General features: G+C 42.4%; 2 protein-coding genes across 2 annotated transcripts in view; one reads left to right on the top strand and one right to left on the bottom strand.

Moving 5' to 3' along the window:
• The window catches only part of CEMIP (cell migration inducing hyaluronidase 1), a 51648-nt gene extending 51161 nt beyond the window's left edge, over positions 1-487 (top strand). The window contains exon 28 of the mRNA XM_068410411.1: positions 360-487. Within this exon, the coding sequence (XP_068266512.1) occupies positions 360-487 (128 nt within the window). The remainder of the gene's footprint in view (positions 1-359) is intronic.
• Positions 488-13508: 13021 nt separating this feature from the next.
• Positions 13509-19446, bottom strand: MESD (mesoderm development LRP chaperone). Its single transcript, XM_068410460.1, has 3 exons — positions 19240-19446; positions 14602-14834; positions 13509-13867 (listed from the first exon to the last, which is right to left on the bottom strand). The coding sequence occupies exons 1-3, from the start codon at positions 19402-19404 to the stop codon at positions 13606-13608; spliced, it is 660 nt and encodes a 219-aa protein (XP_068266561.1). The 5' UTR covers positions 19405-19446; the 3' UTR covers positions 13509-13605.
• Between the last annotated feature and the right edge of the window lie 302 nt (positions 19447-19748).

Genomic DNA, 19748 nt, shown 5'->3' with positions numbered 1-19748 from the left:
TCCCCATCCCCTCACCTTCCCCAAGAGGGAAAGGTTTTGAGTATAACCACCCTGCAAATAATGATACCTTCAACAGTTAGCTCAAGCTGCCTGCTTGGAAGGGTTTTTCCTTCTCTCTTTCTCCTCTACTCTGTATCACACATTCTTAATTAATGGAAGTGTACAACATGTAAATAAAATATTAATTAAACTTCATTAACAAAGTATTTCTTTAATATCTGGAGGATGCATAATTGGCCAATTTGTGTGCACATGTGTGCTCCTGTCCACCAGCATCCATCCAGCCGTGTAGCCCCCCACACGGGTGTTTTTCTGGTGCAGCCCCGACACACTTCTAAAATATTTGCTCTGATCTGCAGAAAAAATGGCTTTTGTCGGCTTCAAAGGCAGCTTCCGCCCTGTCTGGGTGAAGCTGGTCACTAATGAGGACTCAGCTAAAATCTATCAAGCACTGCCAGTTCCTGTGGTGAAGAAAATGAAATTATGAGGACACACCGCTCTGCCTTCTGGCTGCCAGCACTGCCCCATGGGACGGACTACTGACTGCTCACCGCAGGCACCTTGCCAGCTCCAGAGGTGTAGCATTTTGTTGTTGTTGTTGTTCAAGTCTTACTGTAAGTAGCTAGAGTGGCCACATGCGACAGAAAAGCCTTCCTCTGCGATCAGCCTACGTTCTGTGATCACCAGCTCCTCGCCGGTTGACTTGCTCACTGATGCCATGTTGACTCTCGTGTTACTACGCAAGGTTTGACCTGGTTTACAAGGTGCTGGTTTTATCAGCATCCTGTGACAGACTAACTTATGTGCTGCCTCTCAAAGAGGGGGTTCTAGATCTGAAGGCCATCGAGGATTATTGTTTTTACCAGTCTCTAAGTTATCCAAACACTTTTTTTTTTCCATAGTGTAACTAGCTGCTCATGTAAACATGGAACGCCAATTCAAAGGCTGGTCGAAAATCTAAGCTAGAAAGAGTATATTTGAATGATTACCTAGATGCTGGGAAACATAACTTATCCTAAAGCTTCTATGATGTTTGATCAAGTTCTTTGGGATCTGTGTTTTACATGCTAAGCCACGGCACATAGTTGTGGAAGAGATGAGAGAAGCAGAAGATAAAACATGCCAACAGAGACTGATGAAACCACGTCTTGCTCAGAAAACTGTGTTTCTCCTATGGATCAAGGTTTTTTAACAGTGGTTTTCAAAAGGATGTTTTCCTTCAACAAGCAGCTGTAGGCTAGAAGGAAAGCAATGTCAATCAGCACATATATTTTCTCAGCCCTTCCCGTACAGTCCCTCTGTATAATAATGTTCAGGATCAGTCTAGAGGGTTTATGGTAGCCAGTCAAAGACAGCATCCTGTTCAAGGCTTCCAATTTTTAACTGGGCATACTGGGACTCACCTTATTCAGCCTCAGATAGGATGAATGGCCCTTGCCTTTCCAGGGAGGTCAGAGGGAATGGGATCAGACTGCTCTGCTGTGTGTTGCTTTCTGATCATGTTCACAGACTTAAAGGCATGAGTGTCTTGGTCCTCCTGGAAGAGTTACATGAGATCTGTATGGAAGGTGACAGATGTCTTACCAGGTAGCTGAAGAATTAGAGTGGGACTCCCCATACACTAGTTGGATGTCTTGTACCTCCTTTCCCCCTTCATCAAAGCAATATCTGGGTAATGAAGGCAGATTAGTGTGAATCAAGACTCCTGCGGGGATATCTCTTGAGGCTGGGAAATTAAACACTATCTGGTAAAACGTTGTAAGCACTTTCAGTGTTCAATGATATTTCTGTCTGTTGCTCAGAAATGCCATGAAGGTGTCCCCAGAGCCTGTGGCTATTCTAAGAAATCTAAGAGGGGATAAAAAGTAGGATGGAGAGCTTTTCAAAGCACATAGAATGTCAGTTTTGCCAATAATATCTGAGTTTATTTCCCCACTTTGTCTCTGCTGCCCCCAATGCTACAGAAATTATTCTAGTTGCTGATGGTTACTTTGTTTTGCTCTGTTTTAATTAACACTCATGTAATTAAGTTGCTTTTTTTCCCATAGTATCCAAAATGCTATCTTGCAGCTAGAATGAAGGAGCAAGCATTTTGTGTGTGTCATTCCAAAGGCTGGGCAGGTGTTGCACTCTATAAGCCTAGTTTAGATCAATTGCTCTGAAAGTCAAAGCAACCATGAGCAAAAATTAGATAGTACTGTAGGTTTCATTCCCTTCAAGGCTCTCCTGGGTTTTGAAACTGGAAATGCTCTTTTCAGTCTTACTATATAGTTGTTTTGAACTCGCTGAATGTTGTGTGTATTGTATTTGGAAAAAAAAAAAAGAATAGCCAAGCTTCCCCTTCCTTGCTTCTCAACAAGAGTCTGTTAATGAATGCTCTTTAGGCATTTGTGCCATTTCCAGAATGAATGGGCAACACCTGTAAAAGGCAAGTAATGTAACGTGGGTTGTTTTTTCCCCCCAATGGCTCATGATGGTTTGGGGATTTCACAAACCGTTCCTTGAAAAAGTCAGTCTCACTTACGGTTCAACCATGATTATCCAAATGTCATTTTTCTGATGTTATCTGATAGCCAAAACGGAGCCAGATCCCTGAAGTCAAGCAAATAGACTAAAAAATAGTCCCTTGAGTACGTTAGTCTGGGTTATCTAAACCTCTTCACTGTCCTGAGACAATTCTATTGATACCACTGCACTGGTGTCAGTGGAACACACTTTCTTCCAAGAGATGGACCAAAGCAGGAGTATCTCTTTCATGAGCACTTGACAAACGGTGGGCAGGGAAGCCGGGCTCAGGATGTGCCTGGTTTGGGATTTGGCTTCACACGACCCCCTGGGGCAGGGGTTACCCTCTGTGATGCACTGAGTCACTGGGTCACCAGCGATTTCCCTTCTCCTGCTCACTGTACATGCCAGAGAGGATCATGCCGGGTGGGTCTATCCCCTAGGCTGGTTTGTTCAGCTTCTACGAGCATGCTGCCTTTGTGCTGAAGTGTGGCTTCTGATTTTACTGTTTTGGGAATTCTCAGGGTGAAATCATGAGACTTGGCTCTAGGAAGATCTTTATTTTTTTCTTTCCTAAAAAGATCTCATCTTGTTAAGAGAATAAAACTTTTAAGTAGCTGCTTGTATCATGCAAAGCTTGTCACATGGGGCCTGTTTTGGAGCTGGGGTAGGTCTCACACTGTGAATATGGAGTACGGGATCACTGCAGTCTGTAAACCTGAGGGATGATAGAGCATCGTAGCAGGGTGAAACAGGGCAGACACGCCTGCGAAATGCAAAGGGCTCCCATCAGCCTCTAGGGGCTGAAGTCAGTGTGCTGCTCTGAAGATAGAAGGAAGCCTAACACCATCACCAGTCAGCAATAGTTTTGTGCCATATGATTACTTTTTAATCTTTGACTGTTCTAGAAATTGCACGTGCACATTTTGACTAGTGAATTACCTGGCTGCTTGTTCTTTGTACGTCCTTTTAACAGTGCCTGCACAAGCTGCAGTTATCCTCTTTGTCAGGTTTTGTTTCTGCAAATGTTTCCATGTTCTCCTACGCAGTTGCCCTTGGTAGAGTGGGGTTTTTTGATTGCATTTTGTTTGTTTGTTTGTTTGGATGTTTGGGTTTTTTGCCTCTGTTCAGATGCTTGTTTTACCTGTCGCCGAAATAGCTGGTCCTTTTTCGGAGTTAGATGTTTGTACATTTTCTTATAGACTTTCCAATGAAAAAAAGATATATTTTCTATTAATTTATTACAATGGCACTAAGACAACTAAATTGCAGACACATGAAGCATTTTTACTGGAGTTTAGCATTGTCTGGGTTGTTAAGGAGGTCAGCAATTTGTCTTTTCTGATAATCTGCTTTGCACTTGAAAGGTCTCCATGTCCGCAGACCGTGGTAATGCATCGACTGTCTGGATTATGATGACAAGAGCTCTTGGGGCGTTGGTTCCAACAGATTGTGGCTTACAACTGAAATAACATGTAGTTGTTTGGAGTACACAATGTTTATAAAAATAAATATTCAATACAAATTTCTCATTTTATTTTTGTCTCTTGCCTCTTCAGTGTCTCTCTAACAATGAAGCAGCATTTGATGACACACACATGACTTAGTACCTCCTCTGAGAAACAGGCCCATGGCTCCCTACTTATTTCAAAAGACAAAAACCAAGAGCTCAAACCACTCCCATGTGCTTTTGCCAACCGGTCTGCACAGACGGCAGCACGTTTCGCTGTCTGCCCAGCCACACTTGCAGGATCTGAGACAGGGAGATGGGAAAGGAAGGAGACGGGAGCGGGAAAGGGGATGTCACAGTGGGCAGACGTGGGAAAGGGCTGTATTTGGGGTAGGTGGGGGACTATTAATAGATTAAAACAAAAATGTTGTTCCCCTGTTCACAAAACTTTTTCTCATTGAATAGGGTGAACATGGAGTAAAAATATATATGGAAATAATATATAAAATGTGTATAAAGTTTTTGTAATGGGCAGCTCTTAAGGCTTGTGAGAATCTCACTATTGGCTCAAGTATGACTTTGACTGTAAATTTTCCACCCTGGGATGGTGCCAGCTGGGCAGACTCTTCTATAAAACTGGAATGGGATCTTTTGGTGGCAGCAATCAGCTTTTCTAACATCCAAGCACATATTTTTTTAATCAAGTATCAAAATACTAATTAGTGCATTAAAGGAGATCACCCACCTAATGCCTCCAGGCCAGAAAACTGAAAACGCACCCTGCCAACGCATGTCAGGTTGAAATTATTGATATATTGGATTTTTGCAGATCAAGTCCATGAGGAAAAGAGAAAAAAAAAACAGGCAAAAGTCAAGGCAGATAACTCACACCACAACACCAGCGCTGGGAAAAAAAATGAAGCATCTATTTAACAGTGTGATAAGATCAAAGCCTTCCATGTTGAGAGCTACAGATGCTGTCCCAGGGGCAGGGGCAGAGCTGGGTTTTAGCCAGATTTTTCTGACGGAATCCAAGAGAGATGTGAAGAGGGTCCCCCTCACGGCCCACAGCCAGATGTTACCACTGCACTGTTGTTGCTCTGTGTGTGTATGGGGATGTCTATGTGTGGACATTTATGGGGGGGGGGTATAAGGGGGCTGTGGATGCGTGTGTGTGTAAGGGGAGTGTGTATATTTGGGGCGGGGGGTTATGTGTGGATATATATGTGTGTGTGTGTATAAGGGGGTGGGTGTGTCTGTGTGTGGCTATTTCTGTGCGTGTATTTGTGTGTGCCTATGTATATATTTGTGTGTGTGTGTATTCGTGTGTGTGTGTATGTATGCTGGTGTGTGTGCAGATGTCTATGTATATACAGCCATTAGAACTAACTTAACAACAAACTATACATAACCATACACAATTCATTACATTCATTCTAAAATTACCACGTAATTTTTACTTATATGTATATACTTAAATATAGACCAGATTAGATACATTCTATCCATGAATATATAAAATACATTGTACATTAAACGTATTATCTTCTGCAAGAAAATCATGCTTAATTGGTTACTGAAGTGAAAAGCATTAAAATATAACATATTCTATATGTCTATAATTTAGATAATATATTATAAGGATTATATATATTATTTAATAGGTAAGAATAGAATAGAATAGAAAATAATTAATATATAACAATTACTATATCTCGTGCCGTGAGGGCTTGACCCGCCCCCGGCGCCGCAGCGTCCGTAGCCGGTCCGCTCGCGCCCCCTAGTGGCCGCGGCCGGGCGCAGCTCCCCGCTCCCCCGCGGGCCGCGGGCGGCCGGTGCGCGGCCGCGGGCAGGAGCCCCCGCGTGTCCTCTCGCAGGGCTGAGGAGTGCGGAGGCCTGGGCGGGAAGGGGGGGGTTGTCCCCAGCCCTAATAAGGCTTCAGCCCTATTTAATGCGGCTTTTTATACATCAAACACATGGCAACACTTAATCTCAAACCCAGGTGTTGGGGTACCAGTGTTCAGGGAGGGGTTTTGGTGTGGTTTTGTTTTTTATTTTTTTATTTTATATGCTGCAAAAAAGAGAGTATGGGTAGAATCACAAACCAAGAAAAGAACAGAGATTTTTTTTTTGGATCTTGCATAAATGCCTTCTTACTCCAGCATGACAGCAACATTTCCAGCTGTCACACTCATACTTAGTCTCGTCTCTTCTGAGCAGCAAGTAACTCACTGAGCTGTCAGAGTTTCTGCTCACAGCTACAACATGCAGGGACGCTCCCTCCTTTGCTTCACAGAGCTTCGATTCTCCCAAATCCACTGGACAATAAGAAACACTGTCCAGTTCCTCAAACAAAGTGTTTCTTATGCAATCCTCGCAGATCTTCGGACTGGTCAGTCTATCACCTCCACCAGATCCTGAAATCGCTGTGCTGCATCCAGGCTCCTTTAGCCCCAAAAGGCCATTCCAGCAGCTGGCTCAGAGGCTGTTTTGTCACATCATCTTCTCTCTGACCAAAGGACGGGGGAAGGGATGTGTAGAAACCACCACTGCAGCTACACCCTTCCTTCCTCTTGCATGTCTTCTTCACAAAACACACCTTCAGAAGCTCCTCCCTGTGGTGATCCCTTAGCCATGGAGCTGAATCCAGCACGCACACTCACTTTAAAAACAAAACCCAAGGGAGAGCTCCATTGCTTTGGAAATAATAGAATAATTTGTGATTTCTGAATTTGAGTCTCAGCTGGAGCATCTCAGCAGCCAGGAGCAGTACCAGGACACAGTAAGGGGCCTGCCATAAGAAAGCAGTAACAGGGCTCAGCGAGAAATTGTTCTGGAGAAAGCCCCTGACAAATAAATATCTCTCCTCCTTTGGCAAAGGGTGTAATGTGAGATCATGGTGAAATTCCCAGCACAACTGTAACCTTATCTCATCTTCTATCATGTTAGTGTTGAATGAGTAGTGGAGGATAATATTTCTTCAAGGGTAGATGCCTCACCCGAAACCCAAGGGTCTGTCAGTTGATAGTGACACCTTAGGAAATTAATGCAGCTGATTCAACTTTTATTTCTGCTTTTCTGGATTCCACCTCCAGTATTCAACTGGTTCTGCTACGTCATTTGGGTATTTCTTGAGCATAGTCTTCCCTGTTACAAAACTAAAGTTGATTTTTCTCATCCCAGGAAGCATGACTGTCTTGTCGTATCGCTAATGATGGGAATAATAACATGGCTGACATATATTTCAGGCCTTACTAGGGTTATCTGAGAATTGAGCAATGATGTGGCTTCAATGGTGATGCTAGGTGGGAACAGGGGTTGGGGAGGAGTGGTGATAAGATGAAAGTGGCCTTTCCCTGGTTGGGTTACACAGCTCATTAGATCACAACAAAATACCTGGCTCTCACATTAAATGAAAGAAAGTAAGCTAGTTTTTTTCAAAATCTTCTGCTCAACTGCTCTATGAAGTGACAAAACACTTCAGTGACTATGCTTCCATTAAGCTCCCTGGCAACTCCATCCTATTATAACTGAAAATATCTAAAGTTCACACAGTTATTAAAATGTTTTACAGCACCAGAAAGAGAACAGCTGACTGTCAAGAGTTGAGAAGTCATAGGGTATGGCTGTGGATACAGTTGGCAGGATGAATAATAAAATATTCATACAAAAGTCTTGTGTTATTTAAAGTGTGTACTATTTTGGATACTCATGAGATTTCATTTTAGATGAAGGGATGAAAATGGACTTTTTTTTTTTTTTTTGCAAAAGAAGTTCAATTAAATAAAACTGCACTGAGGACAAGTTAAGAAAAAAAAAAAACCCACACAGGATGGATTGCAGCCATGGGTCTGGGAAATAATAAACAATGATCACAGGAATACACATATTAAACCTTTATTTTATTTATTTGTTCATTGACTCAGCAAGTGTTCAACCATGGTATTTTTTTTTTTCAATACAACCTTGCAATAGAATTATTCATGTGTAACTCAGCTTTTCTCATGACAAAGAAGGCTTTACATAATTTACAGCAAGATCCAGGTTACTCTGTTGTGCTGTTCAATAAACAACTACTTCTCATGGCTAATGGCCTCGCACCTTGAAAGCAAATGCCAGGTCCTCAGTGCTCACCTGTTTCCGAAGCACAGGGAGGCCTGCTGATACGTAATTCTGCCATCAACAAAGGCACCTGCACCGATTTAAATATTAATGATTTCATGGGTGCTCAATGCTCTGGTCAGTGGTTTCCACAGAATTAGTGGGCATGTCACCAGCATAGAAGTCCAGGCTATTTTCAGACGCTGCTGAAAAATTATCTTTAAAAGCAGTAGCTGTTATAGGCAGTAAAGATGGATACACAGTTTGGGTTTTTTTTTCGGAGGTACTACTAAATTACAAAAGAAAAAAAAAAGATTTTGGTTATAAGCTTCACAGATTAGAGCATTCTAGTCCCTATCTGTAAAAAAAAACAGGGTCTCTTCTGTCCAACTGCAACAGAGCACAGGCACAATAACTCCGGAATAAGAATGAAAAAAGTTTCTGTTTCTGAGAATTGTCAAAAAGTAACACATTCTTTCCCCATTTTGTTCCATGTTCAGGCCAAGGATGTTGCCAATAGCATTATTATTACAGCCTCAGCAGGCACTGAGCCACCTGAACATTAGAAACTCTGACACAGGTCACTGCTGTGCTGCTGTTTCGGAGCCGGGGTAGCCGCAGGCACCCTAAGGGGATGAATTACAGCACTTCACAAGATGGGAAGACTCTGGCGTCATCACGTAGCGAGCAGGCAAAAGGGATCAGCAGGACAGGGAGAGGGCCTCTGGCACTGGGACTGTCCTCTTCTTAACAGAGGCTGCATAGCAGGACATGTGCTGCCAGAACATGTATTTGCTGGCCTTTGTTCCCTTAGCTGTCCCATTTCTCCCTCCCAAAATACCAATGTCTACCTAATAATTAAAAAAAAAAATCCCGATTTTTTTAATAAAGTCTTTATTACAATTATTACTGTTAAGTGATGATTAACAGATCTGCTTCTGGCATTAGAGAAATCCATTGATACACCACCACTGATAACTGATCCCCAGCTGACACCAGGATCAACAGTGAAAATACTGGTCTGTTAAGTAGCATCACATGGGAAAGAAACAAAGCATAGACCACTTGTCTTTGGATAGATGGCGTGCCCTGTAACACTTGATTGTAACGTGTTACATCAATCTTTTAAATACTAATCGGAAACTACACTGCCCAGACCTCTTCTGCTTGAGGTAGATGGTGTGTCCAAGCCCCTCACACTGCCCAACTTCTCTACTGGAGGAGGAAAAAAACCACCACCACCAAAAAATTCAAGTGGAGGGGTTTTCCTTCGTGAATCTAAGCAGTTCTAACCTTCTGGCAATTTAATATTACCTGAGTCCAGAGGGTTTTGTCCCTGTTAAAATGGCACAGTATGAGAGACTAATAGTAGTGATATGCAAAGCTAGTTCTGTTTTTCCTAGAGTAGGAATTATCAAACAAAAGTGTATCAACAGACATAGTAAGATGGAAATCTTAAGAGTAAGAAACATGAGAGTAACAATGAAAGAGGTATTTGTAAAAACAGGGGCATCCCTTATTCAGGTGTGGGCTTTTCAAATTTCTATAAACATCCAATGCAATTACAAAAAAAAAAACCTCTGGAAAAGTCAAACAATTACTCCTTGAATAGAAAAGGAAATGAGCCACAGATAAAGACTGGAAATAATTTCCAAGCCTTACTATAAGCCCCATGAGAACACTGGACAACTATCAGACAAAAGTAGGCTGTTCCATATCTTAACAAAATGGTATTTTTAATTATGATTTCCTTTTCACAAGAAAACTGAAAGAGTTCAGAAACAGTGACAGGAACGTAGAGTCTTTTTGAAGTCAAGGCTGACCTGAGTGTTCAGTGAAGAGAAATGCTTTGACCACTCAAGTAAAGACCCGAATTCCTGTTGTAGTTTGTGTCATAACAGACTTAAAAGATGGAATTTATAAAATGTGTTCTTCACCTAGAAATAAGTGCAGCAACAAAGCTAAAGACAAACTAAGAGAAGCTGCAAAAGAAATGGGAACCATTAACTTCCCTGCTAGCAAACAATGTGCTTGGAGAGAAAGGCTGTGCAGCAGGCAGAGGTGAGACGGGTAACGGGCATAGTGGAAATAGGAAACTTCATTGCACCATCACGTATAAACCTTAGCAAAGTAATAACCACTGCACCTGCAGATCTCATCTTCTTTAAAGGAATGTTGGCACTGCTTGCATCTCTAATTAGTGAGGTTTAGTAGTTGGTGAGGATGTTTTGTTATAAATTCAACTGCCAGCATTTATTCATTTACTGCACATGGAACTTCTGTTGGGTCTTCTGCGTCCTGGTCCTAGCAACTTAAGTATCAACCTTCCTACTTTGCTTGATGAAGTTAAGCCCTCAAAAACAGGGGATGGACTTAAAGCCTTATAGGTAGGAATGTGAATTTTTATTTTTTTTTCAGTAAAACAGAAAAGGCACACAACATACATTAGGATTATCTTAAAAAAAAAAATCAAGATATTCATGCCAGTATTTTATTACATAAAAGGTTGATTGTCCATTGGAAATTTTTCACAGAGTGCAACCACGTCTTGTATAGTATCATTGACAAACTGTTTTTTCTGAGGACAGCTGGGTTAAAAATATAATCATAACTTAGAAAGCTTAGTTATGGCACTAGAACAGAGAAAACCACCAGGCTGAGTGGAGAAAGGCAGCAGCAGTTTGGCTGTTATGAAAGCAGGCATTTTCCCACGTACCTCTACATGGTACCAAAACAATAAGGAAATAATAAGAGCTATAATCACCACCCTCCTTGTTGAAACTAGTTATAAAGGCTGTATCTGAAATGCATGTATGTAGAGCCAAAAGTCTGTTATTGGATGTCTGATGAGACTCAAATGCACCAACACCTGTAAAGCAGAATCCAACATCTGCTGGGGTACTTATAGAACAGTAATGACCTTAAGGAACTTTTTGAAGATACTGATTTGTTATATATATATAAAAGTGACACTGTGTTTGGGCCTCTCAAATCATTATAAAATAATGTCTGCTTGTGTAACAACATACCAGGACAAGTGCTTGGGGCTCAAGGACTCTCTAGTTTTAAAAGGGAACATATGTTGTTCTGCAGTAGTTACGAACTGCAACACCAGAGAAAGACTGGCTGGTGAACAAGTTCATGCCAGACTGCCACATTATACTAGTATATTTAATTATTTCTTGAGTGTAAAGCACGAAAAAGGGCGAAGAAAAATGGAATACAGAAAAGCTACGTGAAGGCTGTATTTTGTATTTTATATCAAAAAGCAACCCTCAAATCATTACTCCTATTAAAAACCTAAAAAAAAAAACCAAACACTAACATTTAAATAAGCTATGTGGCACACTCAACTACAAAGAGAAAAGCCTACTGTAAATGTAGATTTAGGAATGAGTAAAACAAGTATCTACTCTCAAACGTTGGGCTATAGCTATTGTAAATAGTTGTTTCTCCTCCTTGGCTAATTGGTTTTTGTATTATTTGTATACTGTTTTGCATTGCTTAATCAGTGAGCTCAGGAAGACCCCAGTTTGACCAAAAAAGAAACCATGTTTATGTTTCGTAACATCAGGGAAACTGCAGAAACTGCACTTCCACGCGTTTCTGATCTTAAATCTATGGTACGGAGATGACAGTTCAGATTACGTTGTAAAAAGAAAAAAATAATAAGTATTTGATATTTAGTTTCATCTGACCTCTGTTCAACTTTTGAGATGAGAAGCAATATTCTTTAAAAAAAAGGGGGTGCAAACCCAGAACACTTAACAAAATAAGGTAGTTATGAAACAAGAAATGGGCTGCATATCTCTCCCCAATTCAATGCGATATTCAAATATTTAGAGACTCTTCTCAACTCCACTACACATTTGGATTAATAGTAGAATATAAAAGTGATACAGTTAAACCTGAAGAAATACATGATTTTCATTTGTCCACTGGGGCAGGAAGGGTTTCTTTAACCCTAAATTCATACAAATATAATTAAAATTAAATAAAAATGATCACCTGGAACCTTCATCATCATTGAGTCCTTATGTACAGAAACCAAAGACAAGTTAGTCTGCCTCCCAAACAGCTAACTAATCCATAATTATTTAAAAGGTTTTTACTACTCAGTGAAACAGTAAGTTTAGTGACATCTTTTATTTTAGAACAAGCACTCAGTAAGTCACAGTTTCCCCTTTTGATACTGAAGTATTCCACAAGATCAACCATTATGGTTCAATTAGGACCTTTTATCCAAAACACTTGGATTTTAGCACCTTAAATAAAGAGCTATAGTAACATCTTAGTAGTATTGAATGAAGACAGTTAATACTGTGCTCATCCTCTGGAAAATGATGTGGACCATACATACTAGGTGCATTTAGTCCTTAACACATAGTAAGGCAGAAGGGAAACAATTCTAAGCAATGCATTTGACTGAATACAATCTGAATAATAATAAAACCTTCCTAATTATACAAAGTCTTTCAAGGAGAAATTGAATTTGCTCCCACACATCAGACTTCATAGTATTTAAATCAAATGTTCATTTACAATCAACCACATCAGTCAGGAATCTGTACCCAAAAAAACCATAATCTGGTTATTAAACATCAGTGATATGTCTAACTCAAAGCTTAACTCTGTACTGTAAATAGCGCTTTTTCAAATACTTAAACAAACCTTTAAACCAGTAAAACAAATTAATGTCAGAGTTAAAGCTATTTCTGGTAGCTCACTGTTTAGATAATAACATTTGCTTCCACAGGCACAGTTCTTTGGCAACAGCAGCAGCAACCTGAATGCCATGAATGTGAATTTTCCTTTCACCCCGACACGCTCATGGGGGCAATGTAAGTCCATTAACAACCCAGCGTCACTTCTGAGGGGTACGAATCTCCTTTCTGCACCGATTTGGAGTGCATTAGCCAAATATCTGCCTAGCTTCTACCATGCTTCTAAGCACTTCCTTGGATTTCTGGGGACAGACAAGAGGGGTTTTGTTTATTTTAAAGAAACAGGCAGTCTAACCAGACATGCCCTAAACCCTGTAATCTCAGGCATCTTTGGCCACTCTAATGCTGTTCTTTGCAATTTTATGAAGTTTTGCCCACTGAGTCCAACAAATGACTTCTGAGAGAATCTTTTAACACTGTACTCTGCTACCTAACAGCAGCTATGGATCAATGACCAACTTGCACACCCAAGATGGACGCAGCTGCTACAGAGGAACATCCGGGTATTCTGAGACTATATTTCTTCATTTCCACTTAATTTGTGATGCCAGACACATAGATTTGTATGTTAATTTTAAACAACAACAAAAGCATAAAAAATTACAAACTAAAGTAGTCAATTGCTGGTATTAAACATTACCGTTCCTGTAACTAAACAAATGGCCAACATTAATAAGTAAACTGGTGAATTTCAACATAGAAGTCTTTTAACCTCAGTCATCTCTGCCTCCTTCCTTCCCCCCCCAATAAAGCCAGGAATTGAAGGAAAACTAAATTTCCATACAAGGAACAGCAGAGCAGTATTCAGTCTGGTTAACGTGCCCGTCATAGATCCTCCCTCTGTTTCGTTGCTCGGTTGTCCTCTTTGATGCTGTCAGATTTCTTGTCTGCGTCTTTTTTCTTCTTTGCTTTTTCAGGTTTTGTTTTGTTTTTCACTTTCTCACCTTCTGCTCCTTTGCCGGGATAAACCTGACCTTCCAGAGTAACATCCGCACACCTTTCTTGATTTATCAGGAAGTCTTTGATCTCCCAGGCATAACCGCCATCACGTAGCATAAAGATGGCACGATTTGAGCCAACAATAAACCTAGAGGAAAGATATGTTAGCTCCATGCCTTGCAAGCACTACAACATTTTGCTTAATTCAGAGCACCTCCACAACTGAGGGATACATTTAAGAGCAAGAACTTGGTCTTGTCATTGTTGCCTGGAGATGAGGACAAGGGAACAACTTTCTAGCACAAATAATAATAAAATGTATTAAGTTTACAAATAACCAAGGAGGAGTAAGAACACGAAGAAAACTTAAGAACTAATTTGGCACTATGAAAAATCTACTAATGGGCATTAAATTTGCTTTACACACTTACTGCAACCCTTCCCAGCCTCAACTCAAGAGCGCAACACTCCTCTGTTTCAAAATGGTCCTCTCTCTCCGAGAGAAATATTCACATTTTTTAGGCAGGGGAACAAAAAGCCTTTTGTGGTGAGACGTCTTCCAAGTGCGATGTTTTCCATCAAGCACATAAAGGCAAACTACTGCAGCTAAAACTGATAAATAGCTGAAACGTAATGAGATAAAAAGAAACTAGGCTACACGTATATCATGCGTAAGCGTTAAAAAGATTTGTGCACCACACCGGAATTTTTGAAGCGTGACTTAAAACAAATTGGCATATAAACTGATACAGAAACAAAGAAATAGTGATGGACGATGGAGGTGGGGAAGGGCATGGGATGAACAGTTGAAAAGATTTTCACGAAGAAAGAAACAAGGGTTCTGTAAAAGCAAGAACTTTATCCCTGCGTACAACAGCTTACCTTTGTACGTCGTAGTTTGCGTTGAAGAGGCCGCCCTGCCACAAGCTGGTAATTTCTTCCGTCTCCTTTTCTGTGGGATTTCCCGACACTGTGACAAACATCATCAAAGTCTTTCCCTTTTTCGTCAGCTTCAGGATACTCTCAGGCTTGCCTGGATCAATTTTTGAGAAATCTATTGGTGCTGGAGGCCTCTTATGTTCAGGAAGATCCCCCTCTTCAATGTCATCATCCTTCTGTTTTGAAAAGGAAAAGGAGACTTTAAACCTCAACTGTTCCACAAAGCTGTTCTTTTTTGAAATTTCCCATTATTTAGAGAATAACTCTGCTCTGACAAAGAGAAAGTATTTTTAGTTTAATGACAGAGATTCTCAAACCAAAAGAAGTAGTGAGTTTTGTTTCAGGATACTTCACCAAGCATGCTCTTTCCATTTACAACCTTCCCCTCAAAATTATGTACATTTTCATACTGGCAGGTAGAATCTCATTTTACCATGTACTGAGAAATATTTCAGCCTCAAGGCTAATTCAATGCAACTCCACCTAGATACTTCACAAAATAACACTTTTTTCTTCACAGTTTCACAGAAATTTATTAAGCATACACGATGAACTGAGAAAGTTGCAGTAAAAAGCCTCATACACACATAAATAGAAAAGTTGTTCACCTGCATATTGCTTTCAGGGGTCAAAACTCACTTCTGGGAATCACGTGATCACTTGAGAATTTAAATTTTCCTTACTTTGTGTCTTTAAAAAAAATAAACCCACAAGAATTCAGAATTTCAATGCTCATGCCACAGGAAAACTTTTATTAAAGGTTTCATGAATTTCCTAATGCACAGATGCAGCTCAGTCTGACAACATAATCACTAACAGTAAATCACTCTTAGAAAAAAGAAAAAAAACTCTTGATGCCTCTGCTGAGGTTGACAGGCATTTAAATATTTGGAAAAGCAGAATTCAAACTGCTGCCCCTTAAAACAGTTCCTGATAGAGAGGAGTGAATATAGTGACAACTTACATGGAGCCAGAACTTGATTTCTTAAACAGCATTTGTATCACAGAGTTAAAAAGTAAAAAAAAGAACAGAAGAACCCTGAAGTCTTACACTGGCATCCACCCAAGCACTAGTAAATCAGCAGGAATTAAGGCAGATATTTTAGGTGTTGTTTTGACTTCACGTGTTTAGTGAAAATATGCATCACTCCATTAGGAGCATGAACTGTAGCAGTATCTAAAGATATTCCCTCCAGAATCCTCAAAGGTCAGGAGTGGAGCTTCATTTTTAGCTCTAAGCATGCATTACCTTCCCACCTCTGCACATGCCTATGTACAAACACAGCACCATCCCCTTACAACATCCCACTGCAGGGAACATCCTATACCCTTTAAAGGTTATGGTTTCATACAAGTGACCTATGTTCTTTTCCCATCTCAATTACGTAGAGTTTGCTGCCTTTCTGACAAGAGAGTTTAAATTTTAGTTACCACAGAATAAAAGTTGTCGAAGCCTTATATTTTATCCTTTCTTTCCTTACTAATTACTTATCTGTTTCAATTTTGCAGGTCTGAAGCATGCTTTCAAGTAGTTCACAGGGCTTTGAAAATTCCACATGAAGTGAACTGGGAACAAAGGAGAGCCCCAGGAAAGCCCCTCTGCCCTCACTAAGTGGGAACAACACTTATGTTACAGGAAGCTGTAAAATGCTCATATTGGTAAAGTACAGTGAAATATAAAATCGTACATGACTGGATGAAAAGCATTCTTCAGAAGTAAAAGCAGATCAATCCTAATTTTAGATCGGTTTGGCTAGCACAAAACCAGCTTATTTCACAGTTTTGAATGGGAAAGGCAGAAACAAATGTTTCCAAGTATTCTTTAAACAACACAGAAATTGACTTAGGATTTAGTGACAACACAAACCACATATATGCATATATATATATATAAAACCTATTTTTCCCTTAACTGTTCAACTAAATGCTCATAAAGCTGTATTGTTACAGAAATAATAGAAACATTACAAGAAGCAGTCAAAAGCTCCCCTACATGACACTTCTTTTCTTGATCCTGTACAAACTATCATGCAGTTTTGGATTAATAAAGCTATCTACAAAGTAAAAGACTGGAAGAAAAGTGTAAGCTTTCGCTTTGAAACGTGTAGCAGATTCATTCATTTAAACAGTAACACGAGGCTTCAGAGGGAAAGCATTACACAGACACAGTAATAACTATATATTCCTTTTCTTTCTCCTCCCCTCAGCTCCCATTCTCAAGCATTTCTCATCAATACCCTGGATTTTTATTTTTAAAATTACTAGCAACATATGTCACCTAATTCCTTAGCCTATTCAATAACCTTAGCTCAGAGTGACACCTGAGAAACCCTGAGCTTACAACAATAATGAACTGCTTTAAAGAATATGACATTTCAATAACAGAAGGACCTCCAGACCAGACTTTCAGTTCCGTTTCCATCTCCTCTGGACTCAAGGCTGCTGGGGAGTCCCTTTCCACGAGGGAAATCCCTAGGTAGCTTTCTTCAAGCTCTAGTTGTGCAACTGAGCTGCTGAAGCAACCTCTAGCTCTTTTCCCCATTCCCCATGTTCGTTTCCCACTAGATCACTCTCCCAGTTCTCCAGGCAGTCACGCACACGGTTGTGCCAGCACAGTGCAAGGGGCAGCACGAGAGCCCGAACCGAGCGGTGGCTGCTCGTTCTGGGAAGGCTACTGGAGCCACAGCCTGAGCCTCACCAGCCTTGTGGCTGACCCCAAGGATGTTACGGCCACCATCCTCCAATTGCTTTTTGACTAATTGCCAAGGAAATAAAAAAATATCAGGAGTCATCTCACTCAGTTGAAAGTAATGACGCTTGATTTTGTACAGATCTGTGCTCTGCGCCCCTCACTCCCGAGCATAATTCCTGCTCTTATCCAAATTCATAATGGCCCCTTTGTTTCTCATCCCACCACATCAAGTCCACTTACACCCCTTCTCCTCCTCTATCCTCCAGCCACCACCCCCTCAAGTCTTTCATGTTCCTTATATGTGCACTGACTACCATCAGGCAAAATGCCATGCAGCTGACCATCCCAAAGACCAAACAACCGTTAATTGTTGAGCCTCTGCTTCAGGAACTTTTTTCTCCTAGGGCTTCGGCTGTACGTGCATTTCCTCAGTGGCAATGCCAACCTGAGCTGCCAGCTCCCCAGCTGCTCTGCCACATCTGCATGCAACATGGCTACAAGCATTTGCGCAGCACGTGGTGAACTGGATCAAAGACCTGATCCGGCTAACGAAGAAAAACCTTGAACAGCCTCCTGCCCCTGCTCGCCACACGGCTGGAACTGAATACACAGCCAAAGAGTTACGACAGCATTAACTTGAGTCTCCCTTTCACCCAGCCAAACTCAGAGATGCTCATCTTTAAGATTTTTTCCTACAATGCCAAATTTGGTTGAAGTTGGCCAATATTACCATTTAAGCCTTTATTTTTTAGCAGCTGAAAGTACCTGGTCCTTGGCTGATACCACTAACAGAAAGGTGAACTTTGAGCTTTTTACATAATTTTATTTAAAATTTTAATTCAATTTTCTAAGAATTTCCCTTCCTAAAGGCAGGGACACAGTAACAGTCCATGGCATGAAAAAGTCCATAACCTGCCAACCAGGTCCAAGGCAGACATCCTTACTTCTCACAAAAGTTACTTTCTCTATATCACACGTACAAAACCTACTTCTCCACCTTGACTTACAGCTATAACTGGTGTTACAGGAGACAGAAGTTTCACTCTATTATTCCCTCTAGTTTTTGTGCAAAACATTCTGGGGAACAGCCTCATGGGAAAGAACAGAAGACACTGATGAGTGCTCTGGCATTTATCAGAAGATTATTGAAGACAAAAATAGTGAAAAGAACTGAACAGTGGCGTGACAACCACATGGGAAAAAGTGATGGGGAACTGTCAAAGTTACAGCAGGAGGGTGATGGGGATGCAGGGGGACAAGAGAGAGCTGGAATTATAAGAAGTTGTTACCATGAGAAGTGGCAAGGAAGGAAACACCAAACCAAAAAACCAACTACATAACGACTACATAAAGTGAAATGAGCATTCCTCCTGTTATCCATCCTTCAGTCACAAAATGTATATCCCTTAATACCCCAAAACAACAGACATTTAAGCCAAACCAGGCTGTTGGCACGCACCGACAGCGTGTGCTCGGGGCTCATGCACTGGGAGGAGCAAAGGGGGCGGCAGGGGAGGCTGTGGACACCGGGGGTGGGGGCAGCTCCCCCAGCAGCCCCTCCTGGGCCCGCTCGCCCCGATTTTGTAACCTGCCCCCACACGAACCCGGAGCCTCAGGGGAAGGAAACCGGCACCTGCCGCCCCATAGCCACCGGGATCCCTCCCGCCCGTGCCCGGCCAGGGCCCCAGCCAGGTCCGGGGTAAGGTCGGCCGGGCCGCGGGCGCCGAACCTCCCGCCTTCCCCCGGCGGAGGCGCCGCGGGCCGGGCAGAGCGGCCGCCCCACTGCACAGCAGCCGGCAGGGCTGCCCCGAGCCAGGAGCGAGGCCCGCGGCCCCCCGCGGGCTCCGGGAAGCGCAGCCCCGCTGCGGGCCCCCAGCGCCTCCCCGCACCTCCCACTGCTCCAGCAGCCGAGCCATGTCCGCGTCGTTGTAGTCCCGAATGTCCTTCTTCTTGGCCGGCCCCGCCCGCCGCTTGCCCTCCGGCTCGCTGGCCCCGGCTGCCGCGCACAGCCACAGCGCCAGGCCCAACAGGGCCCAGCCAGCGGCCGCCGCCATCTTCTCCCGGCCCTCGCCGCCACGGGAAGGCGGCCCCGGCTGCCTTAAGGGGCGGGGGCAGCGGCGGCGCGGGCTGCGGGGGAGGAGGAGCTGGAAGGGGCGAGAGAGCAGCGGCAGAGGCAGCGGGGCGGGGCAGGCCGGGTGTCACTGCGGGAAGGGTCTAGGGGATGGGATGGGCTGGGGGGTAACGGCCGCCTTCTGGCCCGTGTGCGGCTGCTCCGGCCCGAGGGGAGGTTGTGCTGCTTCCCGAGGCGCGCCCGAGCAGCGGGAGCGAGCGGGGGGTGCGGGCACCCTTCCTCCTCCTCCTCCTCCTCCTCGGCGATGTCGCACCCCGGCGCGTGACG

This window comes from Nyctibius grandis, chromosome 11 (assembly GCF_013368605.1).
Source record: "Nyctibius grandis isolate bNycGra1 chromosome 11, bNycGra1.pri, whole genome shotgun sequence".
NCBI classification, from domain to species: domain Eukaryota; kingdom Metazoa; phylum Chordata; class Aves; order Nyctibiiformes; family Nyctibiidae; genus Nyctibius; species Nyctibius grandis.
This window is presented reverse-complemented; position numbering and strand designations above follow the sequence as displayed.

Bases quoted from the DNA above. Each gene is read 5' to 3' on its own strand.
- MESD (XM_068410460.1), bottom strand. From the start codon at position 19,404: ATGGCGGCGGCCGCTGGCTGGGCCCTGTTGGGCCTGGCGCTGTGGCTG. The intron at 14,835-19,239 runs GTGCGGGGAGGC...TTTTCAAAACAG, and splicing joins GGCTGCTGGAGCAGTGGGAG to AAGGATGATGACATTGAAGA. The intron at 13,868-14,601 runs GTAAGCTGTTGT...TCTTTCCTCTAG, and splicing joins GCAAACTACGACGTACAAAG to GTTTATTGTTGGCTCAAATC.